General features: G+C 35.1%; 1 protein-coding gene across 14 annotated transcripts in view; it reads right to left on the bottom strand.

Annotated features, from left to right (window-relative positions):
• CSPP1 (centrosome and spindle pole associated protein 1) overlaps positions 1-15,303 on the bottom strand; it is a 61,712-nt gene that overhangs the window by 23,050 nt on the left and 23,359 nt on the right. For 9 of the 14 annotated variants that reach the window (XM_015618047.3, XM_015618046.2, XM_015618049.2 and 6 more), the window contains 10 exons: positions 15,169-15,270; positions 14,446-14,528; positions 12,534-12,627; positions 11,524-11,581; positions 7,753-7,943; positions 6,739-6,899; positions 5,597-5,672; positions 5,041-5,161; positions 2,926-3,061; positions 785-931 (listed from right to left, as the gene is read on the bottom strand). In XM_015618047.3, coding sequence (XP_015473533.1) covers positions 785-931; positions 2,926-3,061; positions 5,041-5,161; positions 5,597-5,672; positions 6,739-6,899; positions 7,753-7,943; positions 11,524-11,581; positions 12,534-12,627; positions 14,446-14,528; positions 15,169-15,270 — 1,169 coding nt within the window. The remainder of the gene's footprint in view (positions 1-784; positions 932-2,925; positions 3,062-5,040; positions 5,162-5,596; positions 5,673-6,738; positions 6,900-7,752; positions 7,944-11,523; positions 11,582-12,533; positions 12,628-14,445; positions 14,529-15,168; positions 15,271-15,303) is intronic. The other 5 variants (XM_015618051.2, XM_015618052.2, XM_033512286.1 and 2 more) reach the window with 4 other exon arrangements.

The raw sequence follows: 15,303 nt of genomic DNA, 5'->3' as shown, positions 1-15,303 counted from the left end.
TTGGGAATAAAGAGAAATGGGACAAAAGGAATGAAACTTAGTGGTAAGGATGCAAAATTGCAATTGTGCAACATAGATTCATGCCCCAAATACCATGTAATTCTTTATTAAGAAGTGCAACAATTAAAACAAGATAAGGAAAACTAGCATCTAAGTTGAGTTGAGAAGATCATCACCTATCTTGGCCCTTGCCCATCCTAAACTAGGGACAGGTCTGGAGTAACACAGTACCCTCATTTAGATGTCTCACAAAACATAAGAAGATAAAGATACATTAGTTTTAAAATATGAAAATAAATCAAAATCTCTAGACCTTGGAGGCACAGGGCTCCATAAGTATCCAAATTACCTACAACTTTTTAGAACTTGTTAACCTAGTTAATATACCAATTTCACCTTAACCTCTAACATCATACACCTGAAGACCTCCTTTTATTTCACATTCCCACCTACTACACAGTTGTGTTTTACTGTGCCATTTAAAAATAAGAGAAACATGTACAAAGATTTGATTAGAAAACACCAAATCTGGAAAACTAATATACTGATCCTGACTCTTCAGGGCAAAACCAGCTTTAGTTATCATTACTAACAAGACAGATAAGATTTTAACAGCACACAGTGACAGCAATGAAGAATTTTGGGAAAGAAGTATCATTACTGACTTTACAGGTAGAGAGCACTAACACTGTCATAGGTCTACCAGAAAGAGATAAAGAACTATGAAATTTTGATCACTAAGACTTATGGATAGTTAGAAGAGTAATACAGTATTCTTAAAAACCTGCTATTTTATTTGTAGATGCTTCTGAGTTCTCAGGTCTCGAGGAGGCCAAACTTAGGTCAACAATAGCCCTTTTATCTTCATATAGTCTTGCCTCTGGATTATGATATGCCTCTTCATTTCGCTTGTGCATGATATTCAAGTCCGCTAAAGGAAAGGGGAAATAACTGTTTACAGTATTTTAATCTCATAAAGGCATGTTTACTGTAGAGTCTCCAAAATACAGGGAGTTTTGATCAGATTCCACATTTCCTGAGCATATCAGCCATGGGAATGAAAAATTCAGGCAAATACAAGAACACAGAGGATAAGGGTGAGATACTAATAATTAGATACTATGAACTAAAAGATTAAAAGATTTATTTTGTTGCTTTTTTTTTTGTTGGGAATGATTCTTCAGAACAAACCTCCCTTCTCCCCTGCCTCAAAATGCTATTAAATGGAAAGATAAAGAACAAAAAGTCAAAATTGACTGACAAGTCTATGTTCAGCAGATATTTAGAAACCACCCTTTCTTCTATCTCTTTAAAGCTGTAAAATAATTTTGAGTTTAGTATTGATATTTTAGGTGCTGAATTTAATTGCTGTCGAGAGAAGTAAGTGCAATTGAAGCACTGAAGCATATTTTTGTATTCATGTCTTCAGTAATAATCCAGGTGCAGATTTCAATATGTAAGCAAAGAAACATTATCAAACATTTTCATCAAAATTTAAGTGGTGCCTGATCAAATGTGTTAATTTCAGCTCATTTTGAAGTGTTACCATACTTACTCTTACCAGGCTCATTTCAAAAGAAAAATACACAGCACAGTTCTCAGATTACCTTTTGAAATAATGTTTCTGATAATTATGAATTACTGTAGTCATTTAAGCACACAGATTTCAAGAACTTTGATTTCTATGACTTTCTGTAAAGCAACCTTTGCATATATCAGAGCCTCAAAAGCTCTGATATATACAGACATTTTATATACAGACATTCTTAAAAGGATAAAATGACAAGCCACACCACATAAAAAAGACATGTCAGAAAGCATGTTCTGTTTCATGACACTTGACTCATAGTTTATCCATCATGCTGTCAAGCTACAATGGGAAAAGTATTTTACATATTTAATTCAGGAGAACAGGGTAGGAAGCTTCTTTCTCTTGGCGTCTCATTTACAGACAGAGATTAACTTCTCAGCAGTTACATGCAAAGCTCAGGCCAGTAAGAGACCTTTGCCATTTCCAGTCACACTACTGTTAAAGCCTAGAGGAAGCCAAACATGTAAATGCCTAACTGAAGTCAGGCAGTACGAACACCTGTATCTGCCAGGAGGATAAACACAAGCTTGGATCCTTAATATAAGCTTCTAAACTTGTAATTTGGCCACAAAATCTTTAAAAAGCATTTAAACTTTACCCACTACTCTTAAAATATACTATTAATTTTGACATGTTACTCAGGTGTCATACAACTAAAACCAATTACTTTTGTATATAAACTGTTACCCAGTAAATATTTAATGATTTACTGGAAGGGTAGATGAACAACCTGGTTCATAGCTATATTCCAGCTCACTACTCCCATCTTGTATGCAACAGCACTTGGAAAAAAAGTAAGCCTTAAAAAATACAACTGCTGAGTACTCTTTATATAGCCATTTACCAGCAGTGCTACTTTGGAAAACATAAATATTCCATTTAGATTTGTATATTTATATAAACACATTTCCATTTCTCATATCAGAATTAGAGATTTCTATGCCTAGAAATCGTTTTCAGAAAGAAAAAGAAATTAAAAACCTGTTCCTAGGACATGTTTAAATAAAAGTCTTCATAACAGACTTTAGCACATTTGTACTGCAGATGATTCTGACAGCTTGTTTTCTCCTCGTTTTACACACTGCATTGTGTCTTCACTTACAGTTGACATACCCTGTGTTTCCCATTTTGTTCAGATTGTACTCTTTGAATGATTCTACAGGAATCAAAATAATAACTCAACTATTCCTAGAGTGCATCTCCTTGAAACAAGTAAGTCTTATTTTTGAAGGTCTACCAGTGTTACAAAACAAGGAATAATATTGAATAGAGCCTTTACGAGAGCAAGAAAATATCAGTCTTGAAAAGCCAACCCCTAATTTTCACAAACATACTTATTAGATTTCCTTCTGCATCTTTCAGAGGAGCACCACCACCACCTCTTCCCCAAGGATTGTAATTCCTCATTTCTGCATCTAACTTCTCCTTCTCCTCTCGCTCTTGTCTGCGTCGCTCTTCTCTCTCTTTTATCTAAAAACAAACCAACCAAAGTTAGTTCCACAATAATATCACACTAAGTAGAAGTTTAATAAAAGGTTAACAGAGCAAACTGAATGCTCTCATTATCTATTTCCCCCATCTACATCAAGCAAATTCACTGTCTATACTGCAGACAGTGCATTGAATTCTATTGTCAAAACGAGCATGTCCAGTTGTGCATAATCAGAGAAACATCCTAAGAGTGTAAAGTTCCAAAAATGCTCACATCTGACATTTGCACTAGATAAAAAGTTCCATGTTATTGGATCTTTGATACAGATGTTTATACTGCCTGAAAATTAAAAAGGCAAAATTCTACAATATTGTCTCAATCTGGTATATTTTGTTTAACCAAAACTTAGACTGGAGATAACTCCTAATAATAAATGTCTTAACAGAATGTTACACAATTCTATAATCATCCATAAAATAGTTTTCTGCAGTAATTCACTATGACCTACATATATAAAATAAGAATGTTTATATATGCTTTGTTCTTTTTCTTCAAAATCATTCATTTAACTAAGTCTTCTAATAAATGCAGCATTTATAAAGTGAACAGCTGTTAAGAAGTCCATCTTCTACTCAAAGCTTTTAAAACATTAATTATGTATGTAGTTGAAATATATTACTGTATTTTTCTTAAGTTTACTTCTCATGTGCATTAGAAAAACATTTCATTAGATGAATATAATTAGATAAAACAGTATGAGGGTGATGAGGCATTGGAACAGGTTGCCCAGAGAAGCTGTGGATGTCCCATCCCTGGAAGTGTTCAAGGCCAGGTTGGATGGGACATCACACAGCCTCATCTAGTGGAAGGTGTCCATGGCAGAGGGGCTGGAACAAGATGATTTTTAAGCTCCCTTCCAACCTAGGCCATTCTATGATTCTATAATTTCCCTTTATCAAGTAATAACAATTTCCTAAGAGATATAATGAGTCAACAAAGACCCATCTAGCCACTTCAACTGTTTACAAAACTTATCAGGTTTATCTACAGCAGAAAGAAGAATATCCTCTGATTGCTTTGAACCATAATAACTATGAAAGATTTTATCATGCCACATTTATTAGACCTTTATGTCAAATTGTGCAGTCTCTCATATAGAAAGATAATACTTAGGGCTATAGTGAGAAAATGTCTCAAGAGAACCACATGTATAGTATCTGACATTATTCCTAAATGGTTATTCTATTCTTTATTTTACCTTGGTTGGCAGCCTCTCCTTTATCCTTTATGTATAAACATAATTAGAACTACAGTATTTTTTTAGGTATTATTTACCTCTACCAAAGAAATACATAAATAATAAGAAAACATTAAGTGCCCCTAAACTGGGTTCTAGGAAAATTTCTGCAAAAGTAACATGTTTCATCATGGTCAAATACATTTTATAATTATAAACTCCCACAAAGTGCAGCAGCAAAAGGCCACTGAAGTGAGTATAGGATTCAGTTGTCTACTGGAACAGGAGACCCAAAAATTTGCTAGTCTATCGAAAAAGAACCTAAGAAGTAAGACACCACCTACAAACACACTGGAAATAAACATGAGGCAAACCTTTAAATTAGTGCCCAAATGATCATGAAGAACTTACAGAAATTAGACTGCTCCCAATAATTACAGCAATAATGGAATATCAGAGCAATACAAGCCATTCCTTTTAAGATGCCAGTTCTTATGTGTCTGAATTGTATAAAGCTACATGCCTGGAGCTAATCCATTTGCTGTAATATTCTTAACCTCTGACAAAAAATTTGAAGAGCTTACTGTCCACCTGAAGAGCTAAAAAGAGCTAAAGCAGGGTCAGAGGAAGGAAGTGATGGAAGGAAGAGATGAAAGGAAGGAGAATTAAAAGCTTTTTATTTGTAAGCTACATAAAATTGTCTGAAAGAGTATTACAATTATAACCATTATATGTCAAAAAATAAAAGAATCAAGAGTCAGAAGCTTTATCACTCCATACCTGTTGCTGTAATTCTTGTTGATAAGATAATGTTGCCTCTTTGGAAGGCTTTGTTTTTTCTTCAGAATACACTCCTATGCTTCTTTGTCTGTCTCCTGTATTCCTCTGTCCAATGTTACTTCTAAATTGAAAAATCACATATATAAAAGGAAAACATCACAGGGTCCAGAGGAAGGTAATTTAAGAAATTTTAAAAAAAAATTCCTTCCTGAAGTATTTAAGGTCCCACAACATTACACAATATTAAGGTTGTTCCCATAGCCTGGCAGTTTATAATCCCAAACATTTTCTTAAATCAATACAAAAATAGCAGTTCATTGAATTATTCTTATATTGTCTAGATAGAAATCCTTAAATAAAAGTTTGAAGAGTTGTCTTTAACACATTTTATTTCAAAGGCCTATCTGTTCTCAGCAAAATATTACCCACACAAAATGAATACAGATAAAAGAATATAATACAAATTATAATACATATTATAAAAAAGAATATCAATACAGATAAAATAATGTAATACAAAATACACACAAAGAATATGAATATAGATAATACTTACACAGGCTGCTCTACTGGAGCTTGGCCTAAAGGATCCAGACCAGGCATTGGTTGTGTCCCCATCATATCTGTACTATCTGCACAGTAAAAAAAAAAACAAACCATATTTTAAATTTTGAATGCTCAGATATAAATATTTGACATTATTTAAAAGAATAGATTTCACTGCTAAAACTCTGTGAGAGCAGAACAAAGAGATCTCTCAGCTTCTATAACAAACTCAGATAATCCTTAATGCCCTCTAAAGCAAGAAATACAATGCCAAGGTACAAATCCATTTCTTAAATTCAACTAAATCCCTTTAGATTTTACAAATTACCTCATTAACATATTCTAAAATCAAATAAAATGAAATTACTCGCTTAATGGTGACACTTATCTTCATTCTTTCCAAATGTCATTCAAATCAACTAGTAAAGCAGTTATTTTTCTACGTTTTTTTTCTCCTTTATTTTACCTTTAGCCCAAAGGTAGCACAAAAAACATTTTAAATATTTGTTTTTTTCTCTTAAAAAGAAAAAAATAGAAAAAAAGAGAAAAACGAACACCACATAATCCAGTCTCTCCCTACACACATCATAATAGTTTCAATCATGAAATCATCATGAAGCAAAGGATAGAAAAAAGAAGTATTTAAAATATAAAAGTAGACCACTTCATACATCATTTTAATATATTTTATGTATTTATAAATATCTTTAAAATATTGATAATTATATCTGAAATTACAATGCTGAAAAAAACAATGCTGAAACATGTAATTAATTAAAAAATTATATCTGAAAAAAACAATGCTGAAACATGTAATTAATTATTATTGAAGTGATTTTAAGACATAATGTTTTAATTATCAATAATTTAATAATTTCAACGAAGAAAATTATCTGAGAGGAGTAACAGCAAAGAATCTGAGACGAGTTTGTTCAAGTGATGAACAAGATATCTGGAAGTCACAGCCCTTTTTGTTGCTGGAGAAAATTACTTAATTCAGAACATTAAAAAAAAAACCTTTTAATTCAATACACATCTAAAAAATTGGTTTAATTTGCTGTTACAAGTTCTACATTATTCATGATTTAACTAAATTAAAAGAAGTCCTATGAATCACCCTAACAACCAATCCACCTAAAATCATCAACTTACAGTATGCAAGAGCAGGATCCAAAGGATTCCTAGCGCCATAAAAGTAATAAGCATCATCATAAGGTGTTTTATAGTTGTCTGTCAAAACTGGTGGTGGAGGCGGTGGCAATGGTGCAAGCCTTAAAGAAGAAATGGACACAATTCCTTGGTTTGTTGTACAACTGAAAAGACATCATCAAAAGACATGGGGGGAAGAGAGAAGAAGAGGGAGAGAAAGAGAATGGAGAGGGGACAGAGATAGAAAGCAAGTTCATTATGGAAAAATTCTAGATTTAGTTCAGTTGCAGACCTCTCATTAGTGGCATGCAGGAACAAGATGCATTAAGTCTCAGTGGGGAATTAACCTTCCCTGAGGGAATAGTACAGGAACACAGACTATTCCAGAGATCTGAAGAACATAAAACAAGCACGCCTTCTTTAAGTGGCTCACTTAATGGTACTTCTTGGCTACATCAGTAAAGAAAACAAGGCAGGATCTGGTCAAAGGGTGAACAGCACAGCTTCAGCCACATGCCTGAAGCTCCTTCTCTCCCTGAACAGTTTAGTCACAATCACAGCACCTAGTGGAAGCTGTCCTTGCCACAGTGCATTCCTGAGTTCAGCCCTGGGAGACTACTTAATTAATAGGAGCCATACCAACCTTCTGAAAATACGGACTCTGCAGGGCATGTGCCCAAGCATTCCCACAACACGATTCAATATTACAGGCACAATTTCCACAGGACATGACTTCCACAGCTCAACCCTTACCCTACACAAACATCCACTATGAAAGATCTGCCTTCAGGGATAATCCAGCCTCCACAGATGCTTTCAAATAAACCATGAGGAAATTTACATTAAAAGTTTATTCCAGTGCAAAGTAGTTAGTTTTCTGTTAATTGTCAAAATATTATTTCTACCTTCATCAGTTCATTGGAGAAGGATCAACAGTACTGAGCTCTACTTCAGCAGTAATAACATGCTAAACAATAATCTTATTTAACATGTAAAATGAGTATGATGGTGAAGCACCTGGGAGCTGCCATTTCCCCAAGACTGCTGACTACACCCCTCTGGAAGTCTTTATCACTCTGAGAGTCTTCATTCACAGGAGAGGCTGAACGGGCAGGCATTGGAGTTTGGAAAGCCACCCTGGGCCTTTCAGGAGGTACTTTCTCTTCAAAAGCTCTTGCTGTTAAGCCAAACTGCTTCAATCTATTTGGCTGAAGATAAAAAAAAAAACAGAAGTAAGAGAAAAGAGAGGAAAAAACCCAAACCAAAATAGTTATCTTATCACTGGCAAATATTCTGAATGTCCATTTACATTGGGTTAAATAGTTCACTGGATCCCAACTAGCTGCTCAGATTTCTAGTAACTGCATTTTTTTCCCCTAAATGATCTACTGGGAATCTAGTATTACAAGGAAATCCAGGAAGTTTATCAGAGATTTACAAAAAGCAACCTTATCACGCACAGGTTTTAGGAAGTATATAGTTAATGTCCAGAAAAAAGAACATTTGCACAGCTGTCTGTAGAACAGTTTATCTACAGAAGCCAATTTTCTACACTGACAGTATTCTCATATTATGCATAGAAAAGTTTCTGAAATCCCACCCCAAGATTGAAATAGCTCATGATCAGCAAAAACTAAAATCAAATACACACTGAGACATTTTCCAGTAAACATTTCCTTGCAATACCATTATTTTATTTTTTAAATTCCTTTGATCTTATTATTTTTTTCAACCGCAACAATTACAAGTTTTTGGGGGGAGTTCTTTTTAAAACAGAAGTAGCAAATGTTTATTGACATCTGGCAGCCTCAGAAGAAAGTCAAAAGCAACATGCAAATAATGGGAAGGCATGCAAGTCAGTTAGTTTCAGAACTATCCTATCACACCCAGAAACTTACAACAACTGCACTGCATAACTATTCTAATGTTTGTTTAAATAAAGCAATATAATAGAAAAATGGAAAGAAATCATACACAGCACAACAGATTTTGTTCTGAATTTATTCGTCCTAATATCGAAGTTCTTCAACTAACATGCATTCAGAGAAAGTAATACCCAAAACCAGCTATGCATTAATTATCAATGAGAAAACCATCTACCCTATAATATGGAAATATTCCAACAAAATATTAAATCTTTACCTCTTCATCACTTAGCTGCAAGACAGTATATACAAGGCAGTTAGTACTCACTTAGTCCAATCAAGGACTACGTGTTCAGATAAAAATTCTCAAAATCCAATAGACATGAGTATTTGCTTATAACATTTAACTTCAGATTTCTAGATGTGAACAAAAAATTAGATAACAGATACTAGCTAAAGCAATTTAATTTTACAAAGCAGTCTACAGATTTTTCTGTGTTTTCAAATCCAGTGTGTTGAGCAGCACAACATTTAAAACAGCCTTTCTCACTAACAACTTTAATCTGAAACCATTCCCAAAGTGCCCCAGATTTCAGCTCTACAGCTGATTTCAGACATTGTTTCAGTACTCAGTTCGTCCTGGGGATTGTTTCACTTTAAACAAGCAGCATATACAACAGTCTGCATTTATAGATTCTTAATCAGGCATTGCTATTTAACCAACCTGTAATTAATCAAGAAATGCACCTAATTAGAATCTCTCCCTGAGAGGCAATTTAAAGCTAGCAGTGACTGATGCTTAATGAATGTAGCAATTCAACTTAATTGAAGGCTTTCAGCTAAATTAGTGCTTTTAAAACACTATGCATGCCGTGTACTTGCTCTAGATATAATTTTGTTCCTACAACAGGCACTTTGCAGACTCTGACTGAGATGAGTATGGTATATTGAGTGCTGCAGCACAGCATGCTTCTGCATAGTCAGTTTTGATTACACAGAATTGTTTACACTGACCTTGTGGCCTGCTGAGTCAGAAGAGCCAGCATCTTCTGCTCAGTTCTGCCTCCTAGCAGTACCCTCCATTCCTCTCCCTTTCAATATCTGAATCCCTGATCAGCCAGATGACCTCTCTATACCAACTAAAGCAGCAAAAAATATTCAGATTTTACTAGGTAAAAAAGGTGAATCAGTTTGAAACAGGGACCAAACAAGCATGGCAGACATTTTACGCAGGGAGGGCAGGAACATGCAACTAGACAGGTTGTTTTCCCTCCCCATTTAGGAGTAAGAATTTTGATTCAGCTTAATTGCTTGTCTGTGTGCATTCTCAGTCTTCTGTTTCACAAGTTTCACAGAAAGAAAGAAATGGTTTCACAGAATATTCAGAGCTGGAAGGTACCCACAAGGATCTGACTAATAGCATTTTACAGCTATTCATTCACCTTCATTTTCTAGCAAAGAGGACCTTCTTTCCCCTCTACTGAACCCTGCAAAAATGGCACAAGTTTCAATCTGTGTCAGAGCATTCCCCAAAAACAGCACTGGTGATAATTTAAAGCAGTAACCAGTTAATTTAATAACCAGTCTATTCTTGCTTGAAAGTACCACTCTACACCTTAAACAGCACATCACCACCATAGCTAACCTGCAATGGCTTTGAGCACATAGCAAGTACTTGCAAATCACACAAGTTCTGTCAGCCTCTGCAAGACTATCAGTCTCCTATGTTACTAGTGGTGATGACCTACTCCTGGATGCATGCTAATCAAAATTCTCAATGTAATTATCACCTTACTAAAGAAGTGGAGACAGTAGTAACTCTGCATTAAGTCTTACAAACAACATACCAAACATCTTGCTTTTTACAAAATCCTATAAAAATGCTTTCAGTCCTAAACACTATATTGGATCACTTAAAAATTTACAAATGCTAAATTAAAAACTGTTATAATGAGATCAACTCATCTGCAAAACAACCTTTTTTTTTTTGAGAAAAAGCTTTCTGCAGCATACTTTGCATTCCCAAAGACATGCACACTACTGTGTGCATTTAAGAGGTTACCACTGGACACTAAGTTCTATCCTTTCTGTCCATTTTCCACTTGGCCACAGCAAAATATTTGATAACTTCCATGAAAATATTTTCCTCTTATGCTAAAAGCATGTGTAATGACTTACAGCCTGTGCTGCCTTTGGCTGGGGAGGAGTTAATTTTCTGCAGAGTGGCTGATGTGGGGCTGTGCTTTGGATTTGTGCTGAACACAGAGCTGATAATATAGAGATGTTTTTGTTATTGCTGAGTAGGGCTTACACAGAGCCAAGGCCTTTTCTGCTTTTCCTTCTGCCACACTGGTGAGGGGACTGGGTGTGGCTGGGGAGGGTTGGGAGGAGACACAGCTGGGACAGACAGCCCCAAATAACCAAAGTGATATTCCAGGCCAGAAGACATCATGCTCAGCATATAAAGTGAGGGGAAGAAGCAGGAAGGGGAAGATGTTTGGAGGGATGTTGTTTATCTTCCCAAGACGTGTGATGGCTGAATGTCTGCTTGCTCATGGATAGCTCTGAATTAACTCCTTGTTTTGCTTTGCTGATGTGTGCAGCTTTTGCTTTCCTGTTTAAGTGTGGTCATCTTAACCCATGAGTTTTCCAGCTTTTACCTTTTCTATTCTTGCCCTGATCCCACTGGTGGGGAAGTGAGAGAGCAGCTGCTCATGAGGCTTGGCTGCTGTCTGGCATTAAACCATGACACAGCCTCATCATCCTTGGCTTCAATTTTGTTATACACTGATGCCCTATTAAATAGCCCAACATTTCTCATTTTGTAGAAACTCTACAGAGTTTTGTGACTGAGCAACCAGAGTGTGCATGTAAGGAAAAAAATAATAGGCTATACAGATGAAAGAAAATCCAAATTTCTTACCTTCTTTTCTGGGTCTCGAGCTCCAGAAGCAGCAACTGAGAGCTCAAGTTCCTTCTCACTGTTTTGTTTTTTTTAAAAAAAAAGGATCAAATCAGAAAGAAATAGCAACTATATTCATTCTTTCAAAGCACAAATTCACAATTCTGTAGTTAAAAGAACTCTGAAAATACAGGATAACAAAAGACAATGATTCCACTTGATTTCTTCTGGAGTCAGGGGAGGAAATTATATAATATTTGTAAATACACAGAACTCTAAGGAAATATCTGGCTATCACCTATTTCACCTATTAAAATACAACTACCATAAAAGGAGAAACCGCCACAATTCTTTTTTACTACAACTTTTCAGGACATTCCTAAAAAATTTTTCTTTATTCACATTCAAGAAGTTAACATTAAACACATTGAAATGAATGATTCAAAAGTGCAGCAGTAAATACTGTTTTGTAATTTCTGGGCTCAGGCTTGTTCTGCATGTACAATTTTTGTCACAATGAGACTGCCAGTAGTAACTGATTTTTAGTTCCATATCCCTTCTCTAATATGTGTATCTAGACATTACCCATTCAGTAGGTAGTGACTAACAGGTAAGGAAGAAACTAATATTTTATTATTCTGCATAAGCCAGATGATCAAATGCTTTAAAAATGAACTGTTACTTTCTAAAATTGGAGGGTAAAAGCAAAACTAATTTTCAACTTTGCCAACTACTTAGGCACTCCTGTACCAGGAAAATAAGATAACTTTAGTTAAAGCTTCTTTACCCTTAAGAAACTAAAAAGACAGTTTTAAAAATGAAAAAGTATCTGGGTTTCTTCACTCCAGTGAAAGCCTGTGAATATGTTCATTAAAAACTAAAGCCCTCATGACGATAAGTTTAATTAACTGCAATATTACTCAGCTACCTGGAATCCCTTAGTTATGAAATTGCTTCTTACCACACTGAATTAATGGAATGCCTTTAAATTTCAGCCATTATCTCTTAAAAATGTAGTAACTTTCCATTACCGTCTCTTATTTCGCTGTTGCTCAGCGATCTGTTCCATTAGTTCTTGTCTGTATTTCTCCTTTCTCCTTCGGAGAAGTTCTCGGTCCTGACCACCTAATGGAAATGACCACACATTTGTGTGAATGCTCCACAAAATACAGATAAGGCACTGGACAAAAACACTGCCTTTCAGTCAATTTAAAAATGGAAACACTGCAGACTATATGAACACTCAGTCTTTACTGACTAAAAAATAGATACCTAGTTTTAAGAGACAATTTGTTTGGAGTATGATGATCAAAACTACTAAAATTTTCATTTTTATTTTCTTAGTTTGCCTGGTTTTCTATAGTCAGGAAGCTACAAATTTCCAAGTTATTTGATACAACAGTAACTAACAAAAGTAACTTAATGTTTTGGTTTTATTTTGGGTTTTTTTTGTTTGGTTTGGGTTTTTTTTTTGGCTAATGTTCACCTAAGGAAGGCAGACTACAGCATTCCTGAATTATGAGGCACTGCTCTGGATAAAAATGAAAAACTAAAACTGAGAGGAGTCAAACCCATGGGGAGGAAAGCAAATTGCTCCACTCTTAGGATGGTTCCCATGACTACTAAGAATTAGCAAAGTACCCACAGATGTCTGTATGTAAAAGGAAATGGTGATAACAGCTCATGTAGATTTTAAGAAACACAAAAAACTTTCAGTTTCTGGTGGTTCTTCCACAATAAGTGTGGCAGTCCTCTATTATTTTAAAACAAACACCAAAAAATGTCAGCAGCACTTTCTGTATTGTATGACTATAAGACACAGACTCAACATTTCCATACACAAAACGACTGTTGACTTCTGGTAAAGTAAACCTGAATAATAAAGAGAAGGAAGCTGGAAAAAAACCTAAATCAAAAGCCAAATAAGCAACACCAAGAAATGCATGACTGACTGATTTTCTTCTTTTAATTGCTGTGCTGGGCCTACAAAGTGACCAAAATTTGCAAAATAACCTCATGGTTTGTGAGTTTGGTGGAGTCTGAAATCACTTTTCATTTTCAAAAAATTCAGGTTTTAATTTAGTTAATCTTTATACAACACAGTTTACAACACTCTTGTAACCAGGACTCCTAGGAGTACAAATTCATACCTCTGTGTCCCCAGGTTTACTACAAATGAGATGACTGGGCAGATAAGAGAGTAACCACTATGACACCACTGGTTTCATGCTGCCTTTAAACAGTCCCAAAAAATTGATCTGCCACATATAGCTTTGAAGATCGGGTAAATTCAAATGAAAAAATTAACAGAAATTATTCTGACAACTGTTAATCTATTTTGCCATAATTAAAAACTAGCTTGCCTTCAAAAGCTCCCATGTGAAGAACTACTACAATTCTTTTATTCTTGCCTTACAGTTTTCTGAATTCAGCTAAGAATGCTATGTCTTCACCAGTATTTCTCTCTATTCCACTCAATATTAGTGCTTCCTGCTAAATTTTATGGCTACAGGAGAGATAATCAGACTCATTTGTTCTCACCCAGGGTAGTGAACTGTACCATTTTTCATATTTCTGCAATTAAAATTCACTATAAGCTGTGTCTTTAACAACACAGAAGTTAAGATTTCCCCATACTTCATTTTGTAAAAATAATTTAATCACTTATTTGGGCCTTAAAATGTTAATGAAATATGAGAAGAAACTTGGGCTCTTCAAAATTAATTAGTATGTCCAAAATTAATTTGCAAGTTACATTAAGTGGGAAGAGAAATATATGCTTTGCTTTAATTTCCCTATGTAAATAACACTTATTTACCAGTCTTGAAGACAACTAGCAAAAAGAAAAAGCATCATTTTTCTATTTTTTAACTATTCACATGGAGAAATAATATATGCAAAGAAAATCTAACTCAGTGTTATTAGTTAGGTTTTTATACATACCAAGAACAAGGCCTGTTGCATACCGCCCTTCAGCTGCAGACTTGGCCTGTTCATTAGCTGAAGAACTAATCTGTACCTGATTTCTGGCAAAGACAAAAAAAATGTAATGATCAAACTCAAGAATTTCCCTACACAGTCTGTGGGAAACATGACAGACTCACATCACTATGTGACACATTCGTGACAAACAGTTTTCCTACAATCCAAAGAAATACCCCAAGCAAAAGTAAAAAATGCCTGGCAAAAAGGCATTTCTCACAATTCCCATTTGCCTGTGGTTTCTGAAGCTATCAGAAAAACTGACTCAGTTGAGCACTTCACCCATGTTGACAGACTGAATGGTGCCAGTCAAGAGTTTATGTAAAGAATTTACAAGTGTTCTGCTTCTGCCTCACCCACTTAGATCATTTCAGGATACGAAAACCAAGACAAGAGGAAGAAAAGGAATTTTAAAACTGCTATGAAAACAGGATTCCACAGTATTTGACTCAATAAGTCACCAGGTGGAGAATAGGTGCTCTATTAATTAAAAAACCAAAACTGGCATACAAGCTTCAATGGCCATTTTCAGAGGAAACATGTTTTTTTTTTTGTTATACTATATTCTAGCTGCAGGAAAAACTATCAGGCATTTAAGACAGTGTTTTGGGATTTGAAGTCAACATTTTCCTCTCACCATGATTTTGTAGCACAATTACCAGAAAAGTACACAGTATACCACACCTAGAATCTCCAGTTCTTGAGAACGGCCGCACACGTGCTCTCTCCTTTAATTTGTCTTCATAATCTGCAGGTACATCTCTTACCATTCCATTCAGAAAGGGCCTTAAAGAAATAGAAAATACTCAGCTATGCTTG

The sequence above is a fragment of the Parus major genome, chromosome 2 (genome assembly GCF_001522545.3).
Source record: "Parus major isolate Abel chromosome 2, Parus_major1.1, whole genome shotgun sequence".
NCBI classification, from domain to species: domain Eukaryota; kingdom Metazoa; phylum Chordata; class Aves; order Passeriformes; family Paridae; genus Parus; species Parus major.
The sequence above is the reverse complement of the archived record's forward strand: the minus strand, read 5'-3'. Positions and strand labels throughout refer to the sequence as shown.